At 39.6% G+C, this 25,679-nt stretch overlaps 1 protein-coding gene and 1 long non-coding RNA gene across 9 annotated transcripts; both read right to left on the reverse strand.

Moving 5' to 3' along the window:
* Positions 1–1,354: 1,354 nt before the first annotated feature.
* On the reverse strand, positions 1,355–3,182 carry LOC104221172 (uncharacterized). The gene is made up of 2 exons (XR_011405816.1): positions 2,575–3,182; positions 1,355–2,494 (listed from the first exon to the last, which is right to left on the reverse strand). It is a non-coding gene; the product is annotated as an uncharacterized lncRNA (long non-coding RNA).
* A 1,676-nt stretch (positions 3,183–4,858) lies between these two features.
* On the reverse strand, positions 4,859–10,165 carry LOC104221173 (uncharacterized). 8 transcript variants are annotated; one of them, XR_011406092.1, is made up of 7 exons: positions 9,860–10,165; positions 7,428–7,883; positions 7,151–7,349; positions 6,973–7,059; positions 6,757–6,886; positions 6,181–6,652; positions 4,859–5,063 (listed from the first exon to the last, which is right to left on the reverse strand). XR_011406092.1 is itself a non-coding variant. In XM_009772169.2 (6 exons), exons 5-6 carry the CDS (start codon positions 6,644–6,646, stop codon positions 5,005–5,007), a joined length of 525 nt encoding a protein of 174 aa, XP_009770471.1. In that variant the 5' UTR covers positions 6,647–6,652; positions 6,757–6,886; positions 6,973–7,349; positions 7,428–7,883; positions 9,860–10,164; the 3' UTR covers positions 4,859–5,004. The 8 variants fall into 7 exon arrangements, 4 of the variants coding, with proteins under 4 accessions (XP_009770471.1, XP_009770472.1, XP_009770470.1 ...); XR_709661.2 differs by lacking the exon at positions 6,757–6,886; XR_011406090.1 differs by having other exon boundaries at positions 6,973–7,349.
* Between the last annotated feature and the right edge of the window lie 15,514 nt (positions 10,166–25,679).

A 25,679-nucleotide genomic window follows, 5' to 3' on the forward strand; every position in this document is an offset into this window, starting at 1 on the left:
GTTTTACTATTGCTCGAGGAGCTTGTGATGATTTTCGGACTGAGTAAGGTCGAGGGCCTAGTGGTGAGGATACACTGATACCGATATGAGGCCGAGGGCCTGAGATACATATATACGCCACGAGGTGGCTCGATTGATATGAGGCCGAGGGCCTAGATTTGATGCCACGAGATGGCTTTATATTGCGCTTGGGCCGTAAGGGGCCTCTCCCGGAGTCTGTACACCCCCAGTAAGCGTGGGTACCCATTGTGATCTAAGATTGAGCCCGAGGGGCTGGTACTGTTCTGAGATTTGAGCCCGAGGGGCTGGTATTGTCCCGAGATTTGAGCCCGAGGGGCTGGTACTGTTCTAAGCTGTTGCCCGAGGGGCGGTTTTGTTGACAATATGCTTGAGGGGCGAACTTTCATTTGCTTACTTTATCTTAACTATTTGTCATTTACCTTTTTACTGGTTAAAAGAGGATTTTACTTGATTTTTACTGGTTTCGTTGATTTTAAGTGATTTACTGCTTCATTATAGACTGCCTTGTGTTTTATCGTGATTTCTTACTTTCAGTCATTATTTATATCTATTACTCACTGGGTCGGAGTACTCACATTACTCTCTGCATCATGTGTGCAGATTCAGCCGTCGCTGGTTCCGCTCCTGAGTGCTGATTCCTCCAGTTCCAGGCGGTATTCTGAGACTACGAGGTAGTTGTTGGCGTCCGCAGCCCCGTGTCTCTATTATCTTGTCATTTCTATATCTATCAAATATTTGTATTAGTATTGGATTTAGCAAACTTGTATCTTGGTCTATAGATGCTCGTGACTTGTGACACTCCGGTTAGAGCTGTGTCGGGTTGGATTCCGTTTTTGTTATCTACATTTCCACTATTTGGTGTTATTGAACCAAGTTTAAACTATTTTATGCTATTCAACTGTTTTAAAATGAGAATTTGGGTCAATTGGTTGGCCTTGTCTTCACGAGAGCCGTTATCACGATCGGGTTCGGGGTTAGGGTCGCGACAATTTGTCATCTAAAACCACTAATGGTACGTACTTATAGGATAAATTTAACTTATACATGCTGATCATATAAGGGTTCTGTTACATTATAGTATAAGTTAATTTATTACAATATGTTACTCCCGTCTCATATTATCATCGTGGTTACTAAAAATATATAATTGTCTCAAATTAATTGTCACTTTAGAAATTAAAGATCAAATTGATTATCTTTTATCTTTATTACCGTTAATAATAATTATCTTTGAAGACTACAAACACTTCTGTTCAAATACCAATGAAGAAATTTTAAATATTAAGACATGAATAAGATAAAGTAGTCAAAATCTCATAATGTTCTGCACATATGTTCAAGTGGTCTTCTTCTATTTGATTTTGATCTATCCCATAAGTTTACTGAAAACCAAATGATTTACTTTTTTGGTTTAAGGGATAACTATTATATTAAGTTAAGGCGTAGTAGTACAGGGAGCATTAAAAAGCGTAGATACTAACCTAACACTATTAGAAATTCGGCAAAAATCGACCAAATTTGGTCGGTCAAAAAACCGGCCAAAAATCGATCAAAGTTGGTCGGTTTTTCAAAATATTTTAATTTTTAATTTTTTTTTATGAAACCGACCAATCGGTTTTCTTTGACGCAAAAATGCGGGAAACTATTTTTGAGTCCCGCGAAATTTATTTTTCAAGAAACCGACCAACTTTGGTCGGTTTTTGCAATTAAAATAAATAAAATTAATATTAAAAAAATCGACCAACTTTGGTCGGTTATTTTCGTGCGAAAATACAATTAAAGAATATAAATAAAAAATAAGACAATCTTAAAACAAAATGCACCAACGGTCTAGTGGTAGAATAGTATTCTGCCACAGTACACACCCCGGTTCGATTCCTAGATGGTGAATCTTTTGATTATATAATTAAAATACCGACCAACTTTGGTCGATTTTTTGTGCAATATTTTTTTTTGAATTTAATTGACCGACCAACGTTGGTCGGTAATTTCCGATCAACTTTGGTCAGTATATTAAAACGACCATCAAAAATACCATCCAATCGTATTTGGTCGCGTTTTAGTCTATAATTAGCCATAACCAACAAAAGTTGGTCGGTTTTTTTGGTCGGTATTTACCAGATTTCTAGTAGTGTAAGGGGACTACCAAGTAGTGGATCGTTACAGGGGGGATCTAGGGAAATTACTACTACTAGTAACATCCATATTTCTGAAATTACAAACAGGTTGTCTAAGAGGAGCTTGTGGACAAGTTGCGTGTTGTAGAGCTGATGGTGCAACCCTTCTAACAAAAAGTATGCCTGAGCGATCTTCCTCCAGAGCTAGTTGTACAAAAGACGGTGGTTGTGCAAAAACAGTGATACCTGCAGTGTTATCCATATGACATCCATTCTTCGCTAGTATATCAGCTACTTGATTTTGCTCCCTGTATATATAAAGTATGACAGGATCATCCAGCTGCCCGAGCAAAAACCTACAATCATATATAAGATTAGTATATAAAGGGTGTCAAGTCTGTAATGTATGAATTACTGTTTGAGCGTCTAGGTTCACTTCGTTAGGTTTATATCCATGAATATATGCCAATTGCATATACCGCACGTAGTTCAGATTCAACACTCCCATGCGAGAAATAATGTCCTGAAAAGCCGATAAGCCAGTTTCTGAAGGAGTTACGTATGACACAGCCATTCCCTCCCTGGCCGGTATCTCAGTGGGCTGATCCGTCAGTGTTTAGTTTGAAAGGAGTATTGCTAGAGGGTTGCCATTGAAGTTGTATGGGGATATGTTTATGCGAGGATGGTGGTAAGATAGCAATATGGAAGAATTCGGCCGCCATGTTGAGGATATGAGAGGAAGAAAGCGGTTTTACTGTTGAGTGAAAAACAATAGCATCAAGATAACCAAATATGCCAGAGAGAGAACGGTATGAGAATGGAATTTAGGATATTTAGGGAGTTAGGGGCATCGTTATGTAAGATAAGTTGTTTAGCCACTAAAAAGGAGAGTCGTCAAGTCCCTGTAGTTCAGCAATTTTCGGGATCATTTCGAGAAATGAAAACCAAATGATTAGTTTCACGGACAATATTGGTCAAGTTTCCAGCAAAAAATCTTGGGCTAAGATCTGTAGGCCATCCAGAGCAAATTTTAAATTACTTGAAATCTACCTTTCAACTAACACCTTGTCGAATATGAAAACAATATCAAGATAGGGTAGATATAAGTTTGTTAAATAAAAAGGGTACGGGTTTAATGAAATTGACTTATCACCAAATTTCTTTCTAGAGAATGAAGGAGTGTGGTCAAGTTTTTGGTAAGGAAATAAATGCTTTTGATGGATAGCAAAAACAGTTTTTTTTTAGGTATTAAGTAGAAAGTAAAAAGAGTATCATTCTCCCTAAAATAAGTGCTTTGATTTTTTAGGACAAGAGTACCCATATGAAATATATCCTTCGTCCCAATATATCCTTTAATTTAAAAAATGAAGGACTTTTAAATTATGATTTACAATAAGCCTTAGATATTTGTATAGCCGTAAATCATCTCATTAAGGGTAAATTTGGAACTTTGAAGCTAAATTATTTTAAAATATAGAAAGATAACATTTTTTTGGGATAGATTAAAAAAGAAGTGTGCAAGCAGCAAGATAAAATAGAACAAAGAAAGTACTATTTACCAAACTATTTATACTAAGCTGTAAATTTCCCCTATGCTATACCTGGTGCATCGCAGGCCTAAAGTGTGAAGCAGGGCTTGCGCGATGGTTGTGCCGTACACAAGGGCTTGCCCGCATGATGCTCACACGGCACATGCACTAGAGTGTGCAGCTGCAATTTTCTGCAATATTCAACTTCTTTCAAATGCGGTCAAACTCATTCGAGCCTGTGGAGACCAAATAAAGCCACACCAAAAAGTTCCAAAAACGTATACCAACCTATCCAAAGTATCAAAATATTATATAAAGCAGAAATACTCAAACGGGGGATTGAATGGATATTTAATGAACATTAGTCCATTATGGAGTGCCTTGAGCATATTCTCCTCCTATTGGAATTTTATAATATAGAAAGTAATCGAGTCTGTATCAACTAGATTAAAGTATTTTGATGGCTTTCATAGTGTTGAGTTATATGTATTTTAATGATCAACAAATGTGCAATGCACTTGTGCTTAGAACCAGAGTCACACAAGCGAAGTTGGTCACTTCTTTGGACGGCTATAGCTTGTGGTAAAAGAATAAAGATATTGTTGTGCGATATTTTAGGAAAAGATCTATATACATAGAGTTGTAGTAGGTTAGTAATGTATACATAGAGTTACCCAAAATACTCTTATTATTCATTGACATCACATTAAATTTAGGGACTTTTTTGTCTTTCACCAAAATCCCCCTTTTCTCGAAAATTCCTATTGTTGTCTTGAAGATAAAATACAAGGTAACTGTTTACCGTGAAAATGGTAATAACAATTAAATTTGTTGATATGACTCTAAAAATACGTGATCTATTTTTATGCTAGTTGTTTAAGCAGTTGATGCTAGGTATGTGAAGTTCAAATATCGGAATGTGAAGTTCAAATATCGGAATGCGAACTAAAGTAGAGTTATGATTAAACCGGGGAATTGGCTATTCGGGCCTCGGACTAACCGAAGAGGGGCCTCAAGATCGATGCCTGGGCTCGGGCTCGAGCTGGACGGTTTGCAGGTCCTATTGCAACGGTTTTGTTAGCTGTAACAATTTAATTGAATTGAAAATAATGTCCCCTGTTGTAAATAAAGATTTACATATATATACAATAAACTATAAAATACTAAAATTTATATAAATAACATCCGACAAGCTAATAATAAATCCATAGATAGTGATGAAACCAATAAGTACATACATTTGATATTTCAAGATCAAAAGTTTTAAAATGTTTTGATAACAACCATTCCTAGAAACCGCCACATGCATCTACAACAATCAACAATTTAAAAATCTCTTAAGTAAGGTCAAGATCTTCATTATTGCCTCCGCCTTCCATTACTTCATCTACTCCACCTACAAAAGAGTATAAATAAAGTCATTATCCCTTCAAGAGAATCCTATCTAAAAATTCTCTTAGATACAACAACCCAAATGTTACTGCTATCTACAAAATCTCAGGTTTTGCAGTAAGTGGTGTGAATTGTGATATTCCAATCACAATTCTATTCTTTTGGTTTTATATTGTGGCAATCACAACTTTATACTAGGAGACAATATAAACTAGTAATGGATAGTCTTTTGTTACATGTTCCAATTGATATTGTACATAAATATTTCATTGATCTTAAAAGTTTCTTCTTTTTTTGCCTTCTTCTGTAATTGAAGTTTTCTGTATTCATTTACCAAATGTATAAAATTCTCTTTGTACTTTCAGTTCAGTTATACACTGCAGGAGCTGCTCTTTCTATCAGGCAAACTTGAGCTAGTTATTCAAAAGCTGCATCATGTGATCTTTAAAACTTAAAAGCATATATCTTTCGTAACTTAAACAACTTCAAGATAATAAGTAGGCCACAGATAGTGAAAAGGGAGAAGCATGCCAAATTTCTAATATTGCTAAAAACCAATCACATTGAGATCACTCACCGACGTTTACTAAAATATATCCATTCAAATCAAAAACTGCGGCTGGTGCAAAGAAGTCAACCCAAATGTCAAGCTTTTATAACTACTGCACTGGCAACCGTTGAATTACTCCTATACTGCGAGTGCAAAAATATGCTAGAGCAATTGTCAAGAGTGCATGCCGTGGAAACAACTACCTAACAGAACCACCATGGTTCAAGACATTATTCAAGAGGCACCCAGCAAGATAATTCTAGATGTGACTCGATTTAAGAAATATGGTTATCCAAAGTCTGTCCTATCTCCACATATAAAAGTGGATTGAGTACACATAGTAAACTGAAGCTAAGCTAGAATAATGTCAGCTAAGTTCCCATGTAAACTGGTTAGAATGTGGTTTCTTTCTTTTCATTTTGGTGTGGAGTACTGAAGATGAAATATACCAAAATTTATATTTTCAACATTGCCAGAAAGAGAGAGAGCAAGAGAGCGCACAGAAAAGCAACATAAAAAAAGAGGAGTAGAAGAGGAAAGAGAAGACGTGTAACATTTGCTATGGACTAACCTTGATTGTTACTGCCAGCGGATGGACGATTGATGGTTGAATAACACCTTGTTGTGCAGAAGCAGCTTCGCCAAGTGCGTGCACCGAATATTAGCATGTCAGGATCAAGTCTTAAATCGGGGTTGAGACGTTGAAGTAGTGTAACGACATTCATCGTAATATCTTGTTCCATAGCATCCTTTTGTGCATTGAGCTCTTCCAGCAATTTTTCCTTTTGTGCATTGAGCTTTTCCAGCAATTTTTGTTGCATCCTCTCTTCCATTTCCTCCATTTTTTGTTCCATTCTCTCATCAGTAGCATTTACGGAGGATCCAAAATCTCCTTTTTTCTTTTTTAAGACAGTTTTGTTAACTCCTCGTCCATACAATCTTACCCGACCTGGGTGCTCAGGTCCTATGACTGATGCAAACGCGTCAACTGAATCACTTCCATTTCCACTTTCTTGAGTTGACTGTATTCTCTCCATTTCAGCCTACAAACCAAATGCAAGAGAACAGAGTTTAAGTAAATAAAACTAACTCGATACTTAAGAACAAATAAATAATCACGATAAACTTTAAATTAGAAATTTCTTACAATTTTACTAATTGTATTCTCATAAGAGTCTTTGTATACTCGACCAGGTTTTCTTTTTCTTGTAGCCACAAGATGTCCTTACTTGATAGAGTATCCAAAGTATCTTATCAGCCATTTCCTTCTTTTTTTCCTAGTAACATGAAAACTGGTATAATAATTTTTTCATGCAAAGTTAGAAAGTTCATACTTTAAGAAAAATAAGAGAAAAAATCAAACCTCGATGATTCGAGCAAAACTTGTTTTGCCAGCAGTGTGTGGATGCTTCAACTTTTTTCGATTCTCGATATTGGTTTCAGTCGTTTTCTGCAAATAAACAAGCAAATAAACGCTTATTGAACATTAGGAACTTCAAACCTTGACATATCTCCAAATATCATTTTTTGTATCTACTTTCCTCCAATCAAATACAGTAAGAGGACAAAAGGTCTCATTCCTTCCCAATGTGCCGAGGAAGCTACCCAACTCTTTCACAACTTCATCAGTAGGACCAATGGGTTGATCGAACTCATTTAGCACGATTATTTTATGGTCCTTCCTACCGTGCACACTTTGCATTTGAGTAGGGCCTCTTTTTCTTTTTGGCGCGGAAGGGCCTGCACTAATACAAAACAAGGATAATCACCAATCACTACTGTTAGTTAATTTTATAATTAAAATTTATATATACTTGCCTGGTTCCTCGGATTGTTCAATTGCTTCATGATTGGTAGAATCTTCAGATGGTTCATGCACAGCTTGTGATGTAGGAGTGATGGAATCCATTGGCACTTGCCGCACTTGTTCTTGTACTCCTTGTGCTGTAGAAGAGGTAGAAATCAATGGCACTTGCCGCACTTTTTCTTGCAATTGAGATCTTTGCGAAACCTTCTCAGCTTCTGATTGTCTTTCTTCATTTTCATGAAAGGTTCTTTTTGTTGTCAACGATTGATTTCGCAAAAATGCAAGTGATCGAGATTCTGATTCTCTTTCTTCATTTTCATTAGACCTTATAGCTTGAGAGGTTCTTTTTGTTGTCAACGACGAAACCTTTTGGTTTCGCAAAGATACAAGTGATCCAGCTGGAATGCGGTTGGATATTTTTTTGTTTTTGCTGGAGCACCCTTCTTGATTCATGACTATTAAAATCTCTGCCAGATCAAAAAAGCAAACACGACATAGTATAAGATGAGTACATATTAGTGAAAAAAGGAGATACATATCCTCTGACAACTAATGCTGTCGAGAATCTGCTGAGTGATATAAGATTTCTTAGCCCTAGGTTGAGATTGAGCGGAAATTGGAGATATGATATTTAATTTCACATCGAAGGCTGAATAATTAGAACGTGAACAACATTATATATTGGTTCAACAAAAGATCATACAAAATATTATTGATAGGTCTAATACTGAAACAAATTTGCATGACAAAAACAAACATATTTATAGATTTTAAGATATGTGCACTATCGTGCAAAGAATTCTTAATTGTCAATACAATTTAATCGGTTATAACATATTACCACTCTATTTTTAAGGTTACCCTGCTATTAGACTTGATCCGGAGACTAGCATGTTGTTGTGGGTCAATTTAACATGTTATTGTAAAAAAATTACATTGTTGTTGCACAAACCATTCTATCAAGTTCTCTACATTACTATATTATTTTTCTCTGAAAATGGTAAGAAGATAAACACCAAAAAGGAAAAAAGCAAAATAGTCATCTTACTGTAGCAATCTTTCCGGAACATAAAGAGCATATGGCAGAGGATAGTCATCTTAAAGAATCAGAGGAGTAGAGAAGAGAAGAAATGCTTGATTCATATGCATGTATATGTTTTCACCAAACAAAAGATCCTACTTCAGAAACACATTACACACAGCTAGCAATCACTTCAGTATACTCCCATATTTAGCAAAGGTTAGATTCTACAAGAAGTCAGTAGTCACATTTATCAACAAAAACAAGGAAATGAAAAACAGATTCAGAGAAGAGGAAGATAAGGTCAACTGGTCATTTTGCTCCATCACCCAATGGTCCCAGGGAACTAGCTCAGAAAAAATGGACCATCCGCTATCAAACTCAAGACACACAACGAATATATGTTTGCTTCAATCTATATATGAGACAGGACAGAATAATTTCCAAATTGAATTGCTTAGCAGATGATCAGTAACAAGGCAAAAATGGAATCGACATAGCAAGTGTACTCAAACATGTGAAAGAAAATCGCGGAGTTAAAGGTTTCCATGGCGCTGATTAAATAGAACCTAATTCTATACTAGTAGAAGACTGCGATGTTCTTATACCAGCTGCCCTTGACGGAGTAATTAACAGGTTCTTCTCATGCTATTTCTACGAAACTAAGTAGTTATTAACAAGCTCTTGTCATTTCAGATTTATGATACATTTAAATCTATTTAAATGGATAATGCAAAAGACATTAAAGCCAAATTCATTGTTGAGGCTGCTAACCATCCAACTGATCCAGAAGCTGACGAGGTCAGTGTTTTAGTTCAGTTATTATATGAAACACAGGACAAGAGAACAACAAAAGTTAAACTAATTTTGTTCATGCAGATTATCTCATGGATTTACAGATAATGAGACTGGAATGGTCAAGGTATGCACAACAGATTTGAGGTACCCAAACATTTAAATGTTTACCTACTATTAAAAGGGTACCGCAGTGTACTAAACTCACACTATACCGACGTTCGTGTAAAAAAGGGGCACAGATTTAGCACCTCATTTCATCAACTACAAACTCAACTTTGTTTGTAACTTTATAAATACATGTTTCTAAAGGTCTTAAACTATTTAGGAACAGGAAATTACAGAAGAAGCCTCAAAACACTTCTCTCAAACAGTAGAAAATACAGGAATTACAGGCAAACACTTCTTTCAAACACTCAATTGGTGGAAATCTTAGCAATACCATTGCTTTGACCAAAGAATTTTAAACAAAAACCAGAAATTTAAGCCTTCAACCCAAAAATTTAAACAGAAACAAATTAAAAAAACCAACCCAGAAATTTAACAAAAGCTCAAGTTGAGCCTGCTAAAACCAACTCAGAAATTTAAAGAAAAACAAATTTAAAAAGCTGCTAAGAATATATTTACCGATTCAGATTTGGAGAAACTCTAAAGGTTTAGCACGCCGCCTCTGGTGCGGCCGATTATGGAGGAGTTGTTGAGCCCGGAAGCGATTTTTGATCGTCGGAACAGAGGAAATTTTCGACTATGGACGAGCCTGGAGGAGATTGTCGATTTTTCGGAGCCTGGAATCTCGATCGATCTCCTCAAAATTTCTGATGAAACTATGGAGGATGAGCCTGGTAATTTCCGATGAAACTAATCGGAGGAGCCTCGTAATTTCCGATGTGAAAGAATTAGGGGATTTTTTCGGATGGAGTTAACATATTTGGTATATTTTAGGGGTTTACACATATATATTTTCGATGAAAACTAGATATAAACTAAAAAAAATAAAAAAAACAGATTGTTGACCCCACCTTATTTTAGCGGGTATTAAAATTTTGGGTGGAAAATAATGGAGAGAACAAAAATGACCGTAACAATACATATCTATTGCTACGGTTACATAAACCGTTGCAATATACACATCTATAGGAACAGTTAGTGAGACTATTGCAACGGTTCAGTTGCTAAGTGTCCCGGTAGTTCCAACAATTGATTGTAACGAACCGTAACAATAGCATACCTATCGCAACGGTTATGGATCCGTAGCAATAAAAAGCGTTGCCATAGCTGCAATTTCTAGTAGTGAGGGCTAACAGTTAGGATATAATTAAGGGAGGCTCTTTATGGCCAATGACAAGCAATAGATAAAGAACAAGTATGAACACAATAAATGAAGGTAATAATCTCGAGAGAGTGTATGAGAAAGCAAAGAGAGTACTCTTCTATATTTCTTGTGAAGCGGATGAAACAACAACGTTTACAAAGTGTCAAGGATCCCGCTTATATAGGAGGGGAAATTCCAACATAGTACAAAATGCATTAATTATAAAGATAGAGGGATGGGACAACTAGATAGCCTTAGGCTCTATCAATATCAGTTGCGTGCCTTGGGAACTCCCCTCTCTCCTATTATAGCCGTTAATACGCACTGCCCCCCCCCCCCGGGGGCCGAAACCCGATGGCTCCCGAAGGTGAGTCTCGACCTCGGCTTCGAACCTCGAGAAGCATGTTCGTGAGGCGATCTAATGACGGGGAAATCGGGCCCCCGGTTTTACCGCATACAGATAGTCTTCGTGTTTCTTAGAGTAAAAGTGATAAGAAACGAACTTGAATTTCTTCGTCCTTCGATATTCTTATAATCAGCTACGGCCACAAGATGCCAATATACGACACGCACGCTGCTCCTGCAGGTTTCCGCATTGACTATGGCAGTTGGCTGCCTCTTGGCCTCCTTCAATGCACATGCGGTGCTTTTATAAATACTCCCTTTCTTCTTTTCTATAACCCATTGCGTGCCCAAATCCCTGGAAAAGGTTTGCTCTTTCTCTACTCTCGTTCTTTCTCAGGAACACAACTTTTTTTCTTCCTCCAGAATCTTCTAGGTATGGTAAAAACTCCCGCCTCTGCTTCTCAGGAGGTTGCGGTCTCATCCTCTTTGCTTCTTTCTTAAGGTGAAGTGGCCACACCTCCTCGCGCTGAGGAATGCGTCCCAGGGTCTTTTGCGATGACCTCCGATATCAAGGCCGAGAGACCTTCCTCGAAGCCAAAGCTTCGCGAGCCCGTGACTCGGTATATCAGCTCGGTAACAGAAGTCGGAGAGTGAGGGCTGGCTGCCGCTGGGGGGATACCATGCTTGTGGAGATCCCTGCTCGGGAAGAAGATATTACGGCTCATAAAGCCGGCTTTCTGAGTACCTTGGGGCCGGTGAGGCCATCCTCACCCCCGATCGACCCTGTGATTCTCGACTTTTGTGACGGTATCAGGTAACCCTTGGTCAAATTCATCCTTCGTTCTGGCGCGTTGTTTATATGTTCAGGCATTACACAAACATGATAGAGGAGATGCCCTTCACCCTCAACCACCTGATTAGTATGTATAGTCCTCGTCTCCTCCGCAGGGGCCTAATCAAACTTCACTGTCGAGCCCCGAGGTCCCTCTTTGCCTGCATCAAGGAGCTCGGGAACGAGGGATGGGCAAGCTGATTCATCAGAGTGAGGACTTCTGACCTGATCCTGGCGGAAAAGATGCCATTTCTCGAGAGGTGGAACGCTGGGCGTAAGTAAATGTGTTGTCGGGTCTTCCTTCGCTTCTCTTTGACAATATTTCTCCAAGCATCTAACTCTATTTCTATTGCTTTTTTAGCCGTAGCAACCTACCCTGGTGATGTTTCGGACCTCCAAGATTGGGTCGGCCGCTTATACTCGATTTTCCCATATGACGAACGAGTATGGCGAGATTTATCCCGAGCCCGGTGGGAAGCCAAAGATCATGGTAAGCTCCGAACCTTGTTGCATCCGTATCCTTTGATGCAAATCGCTATTAGTAGCGTTCTTCATTCTTTGTGTTTAACTTCTGCATTTGTGTAGGTCTAGGGGAAGTCCCTTTGACGAAGGAGGCATCACCCATTGATGGGGACGCCCTAGTGCCTAGGGAGAAGAAGAGAAGGTAGGGGGTGGTCGGGCCGCCAGAGTTCAAGAAGGTTAAGGTGGAAGGATCCAAGGTCGACCCGGTAGCTCTGACCCCGGAGACGGCGGGAAACCCTCGAGTTGAAGGCGAGGGGGAAATTAGCTTCCCAACGGCACCCGAGAAGTGTATAGACGCAGCCGATCCTCGGGCCGTGGGGATGGGGGCTTCCGAACCGGAGCCTGATGCCGCTGCGGTCCATCTTTGTGGTGGGGAAGCAACAGATGGAGTATCGAGTACTACCCCCGAGTTGGCTGGCGGCCAGGATTCTCCCCGGGTCGAGGTGCCTTTGGTAGGTAGTTCGGAGGGGCCCAGCTCTGGGATCCAGGGTGAACAAGGGATGTAGACTTTGATTGATCTTGTCAACTCTGTGATCGTTATTGATTCTCCTCAGGGAGTGATCCTACCGCCTCATGGAGTGCAAGATGCCCCACGTGAAAAGCCCTCTAATACAGGGGCACCAGTAAAAGGCGGAGATGCGCTCGAGAGATTACCGACCGTTCTCGAGGGAATTCCTGAGGTTGATGCTTCATTCATTTTTGGCGAGATGGCAGACTTTGCGAGCGGGTAATTTTTGCTAACCCTGTCCGCCGCTCTAGGATACTCCGATCTTTGTTTTTCTAACTTGTCCTTTTTCGTGGCTTCAGGCCAAAGCGTTTTACAGCCAGGCTTTAACCCAATACCAGGATGAGGTTGATGTTCTAAACGTCAATACCACACAAGAGGGGGGTGATTTGTGCGGTACCCAATTTTCGCTCTAGAAGAACCTGGTTCTTCTAGGTGTTCTAACTACTACTGTTTGTGGAACAAAAGGTACATAAAATAAAGAACACAGAGATTTTTACATGGAAAATACCTGGCTCAAAGGTGAAAAAACCACGACCTACTACTTAGTAGGATTTTCCCAAACTTCCACTAAAATCACTGAGCCAAAACAACATTTACAAAGATTCTTTGTAAACTTAAGGATTAACTCTAATCCCGTTGTAGCACACAGCCTCAACTGTTGCGACAACTTCAAGTTAGCTTATAACTTGAACACTCAAAGTACCTAATACAATTACTTCTATGAAAGCTAAAAGTTACAACTTTAAACCACCTACTACAATTGAACTAGAATAAGAAAAATACAATGGAACTGGTTCTTCTATCTCGTTCAAGTAGCTTCAGGAGTGCACACTAATATCTCACATAAATTGCTTGCAAAATCGCCTTGCTCTTTTGCTTTCAATTTAGTTTAACTTCTGCTTTTGTGCAATACCTGTAAAAGAGATCAATCACTGTCATTTAATAGGTTAATAATCAGAGTTTGATTGGGACTCAATTGCTGATCTTCTATCGTAGTTGAGTCCTTGAAGATCCCAAACTCCAACACTATCTTTTATCCGGATTGTGTTCTCTTTATATAAGGAGACCTTCTCCCCTTATCCAATATGCAACCTTTTCAATCAGGTCACGAGATATTGTTGATGACTTATCTTCTTCATGCTCATCTCCTTCATGTGCATCTCACATGTTTAGATCAAGATTGTGCTTCACCAGATTGACCTGGTCCATGACTAAGTTTATTTGTCATTCTTCAAAACTTTACCTGTTCCTGGGCCAACAAATTCCCCCTTTTTGATGACGACAAACTCTGTGCTTTTTACTGATCAAAGAACCTGTAAGAACTCAGCTTAACCATTAACCCTAAACTTAGAAAATTTACTTATCATCAAGGACCAGGTTAATTAGGTTATAAATATCACTTATTTCAGAATAATGTATAAAGCACAATATCTCTTCCCCTTTTGGCATCATCGAAAAGTTGCATACACAGTGTGAATTCTAGATTTTAATAAGTACTCATGGTCACTAGGGCAACTGCAAGTGAAAACATGGTGCAATTATCAATATCAACAAACATATTTAAACTATTAAGGTCTGAATCATCATAGAACAAGAGAAAACAGTTGTTGTCATTGATCATAATATGTTGCCATTAACAGTCCACAAAAAGAAAGAAAAACTTTCAAAACATTAGCAAAAACAGAAAAATCCCTAATCTGGGGTCACTGGGGTTCACTAGGGGTACTAGACAGGTTCAGAAGACAAGTGCTAGGAGACCTAAGGCTTGGAGGAACTAGAGGGTTGAGTTTGGAGAAGGTTCAGCATATTTTGAAGGATTCCACCACTCTTCTCCTTTTCTTTAGCTAGCTCAGTTCTAAGGTCATCCTTCTCAGTTTCCAATTCAGCCATACGAGTCTTGAGCCTAGCAATTTCAGCATCCTTATTTCCACATTCCTGAACCAAAGTCCTAACCTTGTTGTTGATGGGTGTCTTCAGAGATGAACCAGGTTCAACTGGGATGGCATTGACTGGATAGTCACAAGCCAGAAGAGTCTTAATGCCAAAATGTTCCTTACTTGATGCCATTTCCCATTTCTTCAAAGGCACGTTTAGCCTGTCTAGAACAGTGGTCAGTATGAAGCCATATGGAGTAGCATGAGCCTTGGAGCCATTGATGACCCTGTCTAGCAATTTTACAATGAGAGCAGGCCAGTTGATCTACTTTCCTCTCTCAAGGCACTCCATAAGAACTAGGTCCATGTAATTTACAATATGTCTTCTCTCTTGTTTGGGCAGTAGACACTTGTTGACAAACTCAAACAAAACCTTGTGCTCAGCCCTCATCTCACTTTTCTGCACAGCCTTGGCTTCATTCACATCCTCTGAATCACAGAACCTTTTGGTGATCTCAAGAGCAGTAGGTAGGGAGTCCAGGCATGGCCACCTTTGCCTAGTGTAGTCATCAAATCTTTCAGAGGGTATATCCAGAATTTCTCCCAGTTTCTCAGCATCAAATTGCACTGGGACTCCCTTCACCAAGCTACTGACAACCCCATCCTTAACAGCAGCATTAGCCATGAACTCAATTAGTTCATTTCTAGCTAGTCTCCCATTCATCTGAAGGACCATGTCCTTCCAACCTTGAGCAGCTAAAGAGTTAACCAACCTCATCATCCCTGCTTCCACCAGGTTCTTCAACAATCTACCTTTCAAAAATTTTCTCCTGCCAAAGATGACAAACTTGTCCTGTTCCTTCTCAGATTCCTCTTCTTCTTCTTCTTCTCCACTCCACTTTTCATCATCTGAAACTTTTGCTTGTTTAGCTTTCACTGCAGATATTGTCCTCTTGGCTAGTGAGGTTCAGCAGACACATGTATAGAAGAAGACTTTTGGAAGAAGTCTTGGACATTTTAGGTTTTGGCATAGGAACCTCCACTGTTGCACCCCTTTCTTGATGGACCAGTTCCATCTCCTCTTCCTCTACAACCTTAGAGGATTCTGCAACCTTTCCCTTTCCCTTCTCCATTTTCTTTTTCTTGCTTTCTTCTAGAGCCTTTTGTAAGTCAGCTTCACTTTGTTTTACCCTGCTTCTTGTGGCTCTTCCCATAGGCATTGAAGAGGCAGTAGGTTTTGGGGATGAAAATTTTCTTTTCTTGGATGGCTTGGGAACATTTGGGGCTTTTGGTAAGGTAGATTTGCGTTTCTTTGGGTCATAACTTGCCCCAATCTTTCTCAGTAGATTAGCTAGGGTCTCTTCAGTAGATAAAACGGGTTCATATCTCCTTTTGCTCAGATGAACCAACCCTTCAGTAGCCTCCCCAGACCCACTCCCCCCCTGACTTCATGCCACTCTCTTCTAACCTCTCTTGTGCAACCCCACATACAGTAAGAACTGCTCCCTCCCCATTTCCCCTCTCTTCACCACATGCACCCTCTCTCTCTTTTTCTTTTTCAGACTTTTTTTTACCTCCACTCCTACTCGTCTTAGCCAACTTAACATCCCTAATGGGTCCAACCAGAACAAACCTAGTTTCTAATTTTTCAATAACAGATGAACTTACCTCAATAGGGAATTCTTGAGTCTTCTCAGTGAGAAGACCCATGTCCATCTCCCTCAGTCGCGGATTGAAAAGATTCAGTCTCAGAGCTAGAATCATAATTTTGAGCTGGGCTTTCTTTCACTTGGCTAGCTTTCAACCTTTCGTTTAAAACCTTCCTCAGAGCCCCACATGCTACAGTTTTTTGGGCAAGCATTTTCTGCCTTCGAAACCTAGGTTTTGGAGATTCACTGGGTGGAGTAGTTGAGGATGAATTTGAGGGAGAAGGTGGAGGAGGGATTCCAGGATGATCTTGTGGGTTAGACATGGTTGTTGATTTCTTGAGAGAATTTGGGAATTTTGGAGAGGAGGGCAATTAGGATTGAAGATGAATTTTTGACGGTTTTAGAATTTTGAAGAGGGTTGGAGATGTGATGTGTATTTAAAGAGAATTAGACATTAATTAGGTAATGACAGCTTTTTCAGGGGTCAAATAGAAGTCTAATCAAACTGAAATTCCAACATTTTAATGATAGATTTGGCTTCCCTAGATTTTTGGCAAAAATCACGGTTTTAGATTTCTAAATGGACGAAACTGGTTCAATGCTTCAACGGATAGAATTTTCAAGGAGTTTGGAGAGTATAGGACTTCTACTCATGATTGAATTATTAATCTTTCTAACTGTGTAAAGTTTTGAAAACATACCTGTGCTTTCATATGAACTCACATTGATGAACCAGGTTCTTCGTTTAGAATTCTCTAGAACATGCCTCAAATGCCATAATAGAAAAAACTTTGTAAGAGATTAGTGAGTCATATATATACATGTCACAGGAGTATACTAATTAAAGTATGAAACTGAGTAAGAATTAATCTAGATATTTACACAAAGTTAGAATATTCCTAGCCAAAAAAAATTTTCATTGTGTATGCTGAGCTGGACCTATTAGGTGATCTTAATCATCCCTAATTCCAACCTGTTTCTTTCAAAGTTTTCTCCACTCAGTGCTTTAGTGAAGATATCAACAATTTGCTTATCAGTAGCACCGAATTCTATGGAGATTAAACCTTTCTCAAAGTTATCTCTTAAGAAGTGGTGCCTAACATCTATGTGTTTAGTCCTCTTATGATGAACAGAGTTCTTTGTCATACTTATAGCACTAGTGTTATCACAGAATATAGGAATGCAACCAACTTCAATGCCAAAATCTACCAGCTGTTGTTTGATCCATAGCAATTGAGCACAACAAGAGGCAACATCATACTCAGCTTCAGCAGTGGATAAGGCCACTGAATTTTGCTTTTTAGTAGCCCATGACACAAGACATGAACCAAGAAAATGTGTCATACCTGAGGTGCTTTTCCTATCCACTAGGAAACCTGCATAATTAGCATCAACATATCCTACTAGATTGAAATTACTACCTTTGAGGTACCAAAGACACAGATCAGTGGTGCCTTTTAGATATCTTAGTATACTCTTAATAGCAGTCAAGTGAGACTCCTTTGGATTTGCTTGAAAACGGGCACAAAGCCCTACACTGAAAACAATATCAGGTCTGCTGGTAGTAAGATACAAGAGTGAACCAATCATACCCCTATACAACTTTTGATCAACTGATGAACCAGGTTCATCAATGTCTAATTTAGTGGCAGTTGCAATGGGTGTGTCTATTTCTTTTGATTCTTCCATTTTAAACTTTTTGATAAGCTCTTTTGCATACTTCTGCTGATGGATCATGGTTCCATTAGGACTTTGTTTGATCTGCAAGCCTAAGAAGAAGTTAAGCTCACCCATCATACTCATTTCAAACTCACTCCCCATTAATTTTGCAAAGTCCTTACTTAGCTTATCAGTGGTGGCCCCAAAGATTATGTCATCAACATATATTTGTACCATAAGGAGATCCTTACCTTTTTCCCTTAAGAATAAAGTACTGTCAATTTTACCTCTTTTGCAACCATGCTCTAGTAGAAATTTGGATAGTCGTTCATACCACGCTCTTGGGGCCTACTTGAGTCCATAGAGAGCCTTGTCTAACTTGTACACATGCTCAGGACATTCTTTGCTCTCAAACCCTGGAGGTTATTTTACAAACACTTCTTCTTTCAGGTAACCATTCAGGAAGGCACTTGTGACATCCATCTGATGAAGAGTGAATTCCATGCGTGTTGCAAAGGCTATGAGGAGTCTTATTGCCTATAGTCTTGCAACTGGAGCAAAAGTCTCATCATAATCTATGCCTTCCTCTTGGTTGTAACCTTGGACCACCAGTCTTGCCTTGTTTCTTGTAACGGTTCCATCTTCATCAAGTTTATTTTTGAAGACCCATTTTGTGCCAATAACTGATCTGTCCTTGGGTCTTGGAACTAGATGCCAAACTTGACTTCTCTAGAACTGATTGAGTTCATCTTGCATTGCATTCACCCAATCTGCATCCTGCAAAGCCTCAACAATATTTTTAGGCTCAATAAGAGATAAAAAGGCATTAAAAGCACACAGATTCTTTAATTGTTATCTAGTTTTGACTCCAGATGTTGGATCAGTGATAATGTTCTCAATAAGATGAGAAATTTGATACTTGTGAGGTTTCACAACCAATTGATTTCTGCTAGATGTTTCTCCCATGTTCTGTTACTGAGGAACATGGTCATAAACAAGTTCTTTTAGGGGATTTATTTCAATTCCTCCTTAATTAGTTCCCCCTGTCAGGTTGCCCTGGATGGAAGGACCTGTTCCTTCTTTTGGTGCCACTTTGACTTGTGCTGAGGCTTCAGTCAGATCCTTTACCAATCCAATGGCTTCATATTCGTGTTCCTGTCTTTCAGAAAGAATGTTAGTTTCATCAAATACTACATGTACACTTTCTTCTACAGAGAAAGTTCTTTTATTGAACACTTTTTATGCTTTGCTATGTGAAGAATATCTCAAGAATACTCCCTTATTACTTCTGAGATCAAACTTACCTAGAGAGTCTTTTCCATTATTGTGCACAAAGCACTTGAAACCAAATGCCCTAAGATGGGATATATTTTGTTTTCTCCCTTTAAGTAACTCATATGGAGTCTTCTCTATAAGAGGTTTAGTCATGCATCTATTGATAATATAACATGCAGTGTTTACAGCCTCTGCCCAGAAGCTATAGGGCAGTTTACTAGAAAGAAGCATAGTCCTAGCCATGTCTTCAAGAGTCCTATTCTTTCTTTCAACTACTCCATTTTGTTGAGGTGTCCTAGGGGCAAAGAAGTTATGATCTATACCATTTTCATCACAAAATTTAGCAAACTTAGCATTCTCAAATTCAGTTTCGTGATCATACCTAATTGATGCAAGTTGATTTCCTAATTATTTATGAGTTTTTCGAACAAAGGCAGTAAACATGTCAAATGTTTCATCTTTAGATGTTAGAAATAGTACCCAGGTAAATCTAGAATAGTCATCAACAAGTACCATTACATACTTCTTTCCACCTCTGCTCATGGTTCTCATTGGACCACATAGATCCATATGGACCAGTTCCAACGACTTGGTTGTGCTTACCATTTTCTTGCTTTTAAAAGATGATCTTACCTACTTCCCTCTTGCACAAGCCTCACAAACTTTGTCTTCCTTGAACTTGATGTTAGGTAACCCTATCACCAAGTCCTTAGAGACCAATTTGTTTAGCTGATTCAGACTGGCATGACCAAGTCTTTTGTGCGACAAGAGGGGATCATTATCCAGCACACTTAGGCAGGTTAGTTTATTTTCTGAGAGAGTGGACAAATCTACAATGTAAATATTGTTAACTCTTTTTCCCTGCAAAACAATCTTGTCAGTGGTAAGATTAATCACAAAACATTTAGTAGAGGTGAATGCTACAAGGTTATCTCTGTCACACAGTTGTGACACACTGATAAGGCTGTATTTCAAGCCATCTATCAAGTAGACATTCTCAATAGAGTGAGAGTCTGTCTTACCTACCTTTCCAACCCCAATGATCTCACCTTTCTTCCCATTTTCAAAGGAAACATTGCCTCTCTTTAAGTCATTAAGTGAAAGGAACTGGTTCTTACTTCCAGTCATATGTTTTAAGCAGCCACTATCCATGTACCATATTTGGCTGCTTCCCTTCACTTGGACCTGCAAAAAGAAATCAGAGGTTAGTCTTAGAAACCCAAACTAGTTTGGGTCCCTTTCTATGGGCAAAGGGATAAATCAGATTCCTTCTAGCCCACCTAGGCATCCTATTTTTTCTTGAACAAAAGTTTTGTTCTTTTGACTAGCCTTTTCTTTTGCATTACATTCATTTTTGTAATGGCTAGTCATGCCACAACGTGTGCAAATTTTGTTTTCAGGAAGAGTGAGGTACTTGCTTTTAGGATCCCGCTTAGGTGATTGAGTCCCATAACCAAGTCCTCTTTTGTTGCTACTGTGATGTTCGTGTAGCCAGGACAGTGCATCAGAAGCCTTGTTCCATTTGTAAGTTCTATCTAGTTCATGTTTTACTTTCCCTAGATCTTCTTTTAGTACTCTAATTTGCTCATCTTTCCTGTATGGCTCATCCTTCATTTTTCCTAAGTTTTCTTCTAGGGTGAGATGAGTGTGATCAGCTTTCTTCTTTCCTGTTCCTAGTTTCAGTTTTAAGTTCTCAGACCTAAGTTCTAGGACACTAGTGTCAAGTTCAAGAACCTGGTTCTTCAACTCAGTATTTTCACTTTCACTCTTATTAGCCCTAGACTCTAGATTTTTGCACTTGGCTTTTAGGATCATACATTCCCTAGACAACTCTTCCTTTTCATTGTTAATTATCTCAAACTCATCAATGAAATCCTGCAATAACTCAGACAATCTTTCTTTAGACAAGAATTTAATCTTGTCTTTGAGATGAAGAATACTTACCTTTTGTTCATCATCTGATTCTCCTATGGCCATAAGAGCTTGTTCATCTCCAGCTTCATCTTCTGAGTCCTCATCTAATGTTTCTCCCCAGGCAGCAACCATAGCCTTTGTTGATCCTTTGTTCCTTTTTGGTTGAACTTGTTCCTTCTTCCTGCTCCTTCGTTCAGCCCTTTCCTTCTTTCACTCAATTTTCCATTGAGGGCAGTTCTTAATCATGTGATCAGTCTTACCACACTTGTAGCAGCCCTCATTGGTCTATTTCTCAGGAGCCCTTGGTTTGTTGAAGGTTGTACCTCTTGAAGAACCCTTTCCTCTCATCAAGTAATTTTTGAAATTTCTAGTGATCATAGACATTTCATCATCCTCCAGATATGAACCTTTAGCAATTCTGAGAGCCAGACTTCTTTCCTTCTTGGGTGCATCCATTTTTATAGTCTGCCTTCTTAGTTCATAGGCAGTAAGGTTTCCTATTAGTTCATCCACCTTGAGGGTAGTAATGTTCTTTGATTCTTGAATAGCAGTGATTTTGCTTTCCCAAGAGACTGGTAGAACCCTGGTCAAAATCTTCTCAACTTTGTCTTCTTCGAGAATAATCGTTCCAAGAGATTTAAGTTCATTTATCAGTGTGGTGAACCTTGTATACATCTTTTGGATGGTTTCTCCTTCCTTCATGGTGAAGTTCTCGTACTGGGAGTACAGTAGTGTTCTTCTGTACCTCTTCACTTGAGGTGTTCCTTCATGATCCACTTGCAAAGTCTTCCAGATTTCCTTAGCAGTAGTACAAGTTTGAATTCTACTGTACTCATCTGGACCTAGTCCACACACAAGCCATTTCTTGGTTTGGCATTTTTCTCCCACTTCTTCAGGTTTTCAGCAGTGCAGTCAACCCTTGTCTTAGGCACATCCACTCCTTTAGCATTCTTCTTTGTAGTTGCTAGAGGACCATCAGTGCCTATGTCCTAGAGCTCATAGTCTTCTCCTATGATATGATCCCTCATCCTGTTCTTCCACCAAGAATAGTACTTACCATTGAAAAGTGGAGGCCTAGCAGTGGATTGCCCTTCCCAGTTCCCAGGTGGTGCACTCATGTTGATCTTTTCCTAAGGTGTTAGCCTCTTCAAGGATAACCATCTCTGATACCAATTGATGTTCTAAACGTCAATACCACACAAGAGGGGGGGAGGTGATTTGTGTGGTACCCAATTTTCGCTCTAGAAGAACCAGGTTCTTCTAGGTGTTCTAACTACTACTGTTTGCGGAATAAAAGGTTCATAAAAAAAAGAAGACAGAGATTTTTATGTGGAAAACACCTGGCTCAAAGGTGAAAAAACCACGACCTACTACTCAGTAGGATTTTCCCAAACTTCCACTAAAATAACTGAGCCAAAACAATATTTACAAAGATTCTTTGTAAACCTAAGGATTAACTCTAATCCCGTTGTAGCACACAGCCTCAACTGTTGCGACAACTTCAAGTTAGCTTATAACTTGAACACTCAAAGTACCTAATACAATTGCTTCTATGAAAGCTAAAAGGTACAACTTTAAACCACCTACTGCAATTGAACTAGAATAAGAAAAACACAATGGAACTGGTTCTTCTATCTCGTTCAAGTAGTTTCAGGAGTGCACACTCAAATCTCACATAAATTGCTTGCAAAATCGCCTTGCTCTTTTGCTTTCAATTTAGTTTAACTTCTGCGTTTGTTCAATACCTGTAAAAGATATCAATCACTGTCATTTAATAGGTTAGTAATAAGAGTTTGATTGGGACTCAATTGCTGATCTTCTATCGTAGTTAAGTCCTTGAAGATCTCAAACTTCAACACTATCTTTTATCTGGATTGTGTTCTCTTCATATAAGGAGACCTTCTCCCTTTATCCAATATGCAACCTTGTCGATCAGATCACGATATATTGTTGATGACTTATCTTCTTCACGCTCATCTCCTTCACGTGCATCTCACATGTTTAGATCAAGATTGTGCTTCACCAGATGGACCTGGTCCATGACTGAGTTCATTTGTCATTCTTCAAAACTTTACCTGTTCTTGGGCCAACAGAGGTGAACCGTCATGAGCATGAGAAAGCCTATCTTACCGAGCAGGTTATTCATTTCCCATTTACTATTATCTGAATCTTTGTGAGATTCTAGTGTTTTTAATATCTCGGACTTGATTTGTGTAGTTTGAGAAGGAAAATGCCCTGCTGAGAGAGGAGCTTCGAGCCATAGATGCTGAAATTTCTGAGCTCAGTCAGTGTATAAGGGAAATAACTTCCGAGAGGGACACCTTTCAGGGGAAGGTAACCTCAGTCGAGCATCAGCTCCAGGATGCGAACGAGGACAGTGACAAGTACAAAGGTCTCTATTCCGAGTTGGTAGCTGCACTATCTTAGATCAAACCCGAAGTCGAGGCGCTTGTATCCTCGCATGGGAATAAAGCTATTGTCACAAGTGTTCGTGTTGAGAGGGCGTCTGAGGAGGCTAGCCCAAATTTACCTCGAGCTGCGGATCGTGCTTGGCCAGATTCTCGAAAGAAGACTATTGGAGGTATGCCGGATGACAGCTCGGGTGATGCTAAAAATGAGGGTAGATCCCTGAAAATGGAAGATACCGTTGGGGGACGCGTAGCTATTGGGGTGCAACCATTAGGGGAGCCATTGAGAATATAGGCTCGACAATGGATTATGATCCTATCGATTTTCCTGTTTGTGTATAGTACTTTCATACTGCCATATGTATATATTAAACCCTGTGGCTTTGCTTCTTGCACTCCCCTTTTTGTCTGAAATTTGGCCGGGTGATCCTGTTTTTAGAGTTTGGCAAGAATCCTTAGATTCGTGATACGACCCTAGGGCTCATTAGGTAGGAGCCTGGTCGATGCGACCTTTAGTATAAGCTGGAGTTAGAGCTCTTATGCTTTTGCTCAACTGTTTTGGGTTTAGTCTCCGAGTCGGGCTTTGACTCGAGCTCATTCGACCCTCAAGCTTCTGTGTTTGCATGGGCGGGCGACAATGGTTCTTACGCTTTGCCCTTGGGCATTTGTATTTTAACTATTTTGGGTTCAGTCTCCGAGTCGGGTTTCGACTTGAGCACAATTGACCCTCAAGTTTTGTATTTGCGTGGGCTTGCGACAACGGCTATTACGCCTTGGGTCGAAGCGAACTTTTACATGTATGGCCCCGAGGCTCATTAAGCTGGCAACAATGGCTCTTACACTTTGCCCTTAGGCATGTATAGTTAACTATTTTGGGTCCAATATCTGAATCGGGTTACGACTCGAGCTCATTTTGACCCTCAAGTTTCCAAACTTTAAGCTAGCGATAATGGATCTTACGCTTTTGGTCATTGCGACCTTTTAGTGTGTGTGGCCCTGGGCTCATTAGGCTGGCGATAGTGGCTCTTACGCTTTGCCCTTAGGTATATGTAGGCTTTGTTTTCCTCTCGTTAAGGACTTTTTGAAATGATTTTGCTTGACCCATCGTCGGTTCGGGAAGAAACTCGATTTCAAGTCATTTGCGGCGATGTTCGAGCACCTCGGAAGGTTTGGCTCATAGTCTGAGTAGCTCAAAGCCTTGTGATTTGGAGCTGACATGGTCGAAGCTCTTTTGCCTGTCGAGGGTAGCCTGTTTAACCGGTTCTTTTCAAAGTAGATTCGAAGTAATGGCCTATGATTTTGCAGCGACGGTCAGGCATCCCCGAGTCGCGTTAATTTGGCTGGTATAACCATATGACCGTAGTCATTTGTGTTTGGCCGGAGCCATTTTTTGGTCCTGAGTGTAGTGGTTTAGGCGTCTATACCGAGGGTATGCCCTTTCAGGGAGTCTTACAAATGCGATATATATAGCCTAAACTTTGGGGTTGAGTTTATGCCTATAGTAAGGTCTTATAAAATTTTCATGCCTTTTGAGGTCTTACAGTTTTGTTGATACTTGGTACAAGTATGATTCATGCCTTGCTTGAGGTCTTACAACTTGTGTTGTTGATACTCGGTACGAGTATGATTCATGCCTTGCTTGAGGTCTTACAGTTTGTGCTGTTGATACTCGGTACGAGTATGATTCATGTCTTGTTTGAGGTCTTACAGTTTTTGTTGTTGATACTTGGTACGAGTTTTACGAGACCGAGCCTGCCCGCTCGGGTTCTTATGGCCTCAGGTTTTTTAACGAACGGTGATTGGTGACAGTCTCCGAGTCATCGAGTTTGCTTTGGCTTGGGAGACACTCCTCATGAGCTCGGAATGCCTCATTGAAGGCTTATGATTTCGAAGATTCCGACCCTGAGGTCATGCAGGTGCCGAGTTATTGACGCCAGTCTCCGAGTACTCGGGGTGCATTTGGTGGAGGAATCTTTGTTGAGAAAATGTTGAGTTTCCTTTGGAGTATGAGGTTCTTTGGCAAAGACATTCTCTGATTGCTTGGCACAAGTACATGTCGTTTTGTTGCCATGGGTCCGGCTGATACAAGCATGGTTCATTCGACCGTTTGGCCCGATACATCATTTTCCTATTGGAATCCTGCTTGGCG

Source organism: Nicotiana sylvestris, chromosome 3 (genome assembly GCF_000393655.2).
Source record: "Nicotiana sylvestris chromosome 3, ASM39365v2, whole genome shotgun sequence".
In the NCBI taxonomy this organism is placed as follows: domain Eukaryota; kingdom Viridiplantae; phylum Streptophyta; class Magnoliopsida; order Solanales; family Solanaceae; genus Nicotiana; species Nicotiana sylvestris.

Bases quoted from the DNA above. Each gene is read 5' to 3' on its own strand.
- LOC104221173 (XM_009772167.2), bottom strand. From the start codon at position 7,869: ATGAATCAAGAAGGGTGCTCCAGCAAAAACAAAAAAATATCCAACCGC. The intron at 7,350-7,427 runs GCAAGTATATAT...GTATTAGTGCAG, and splicing joins TGAACAATCCGAGGAACCAG to GCCCTTCCGCGCCAAAAAGA.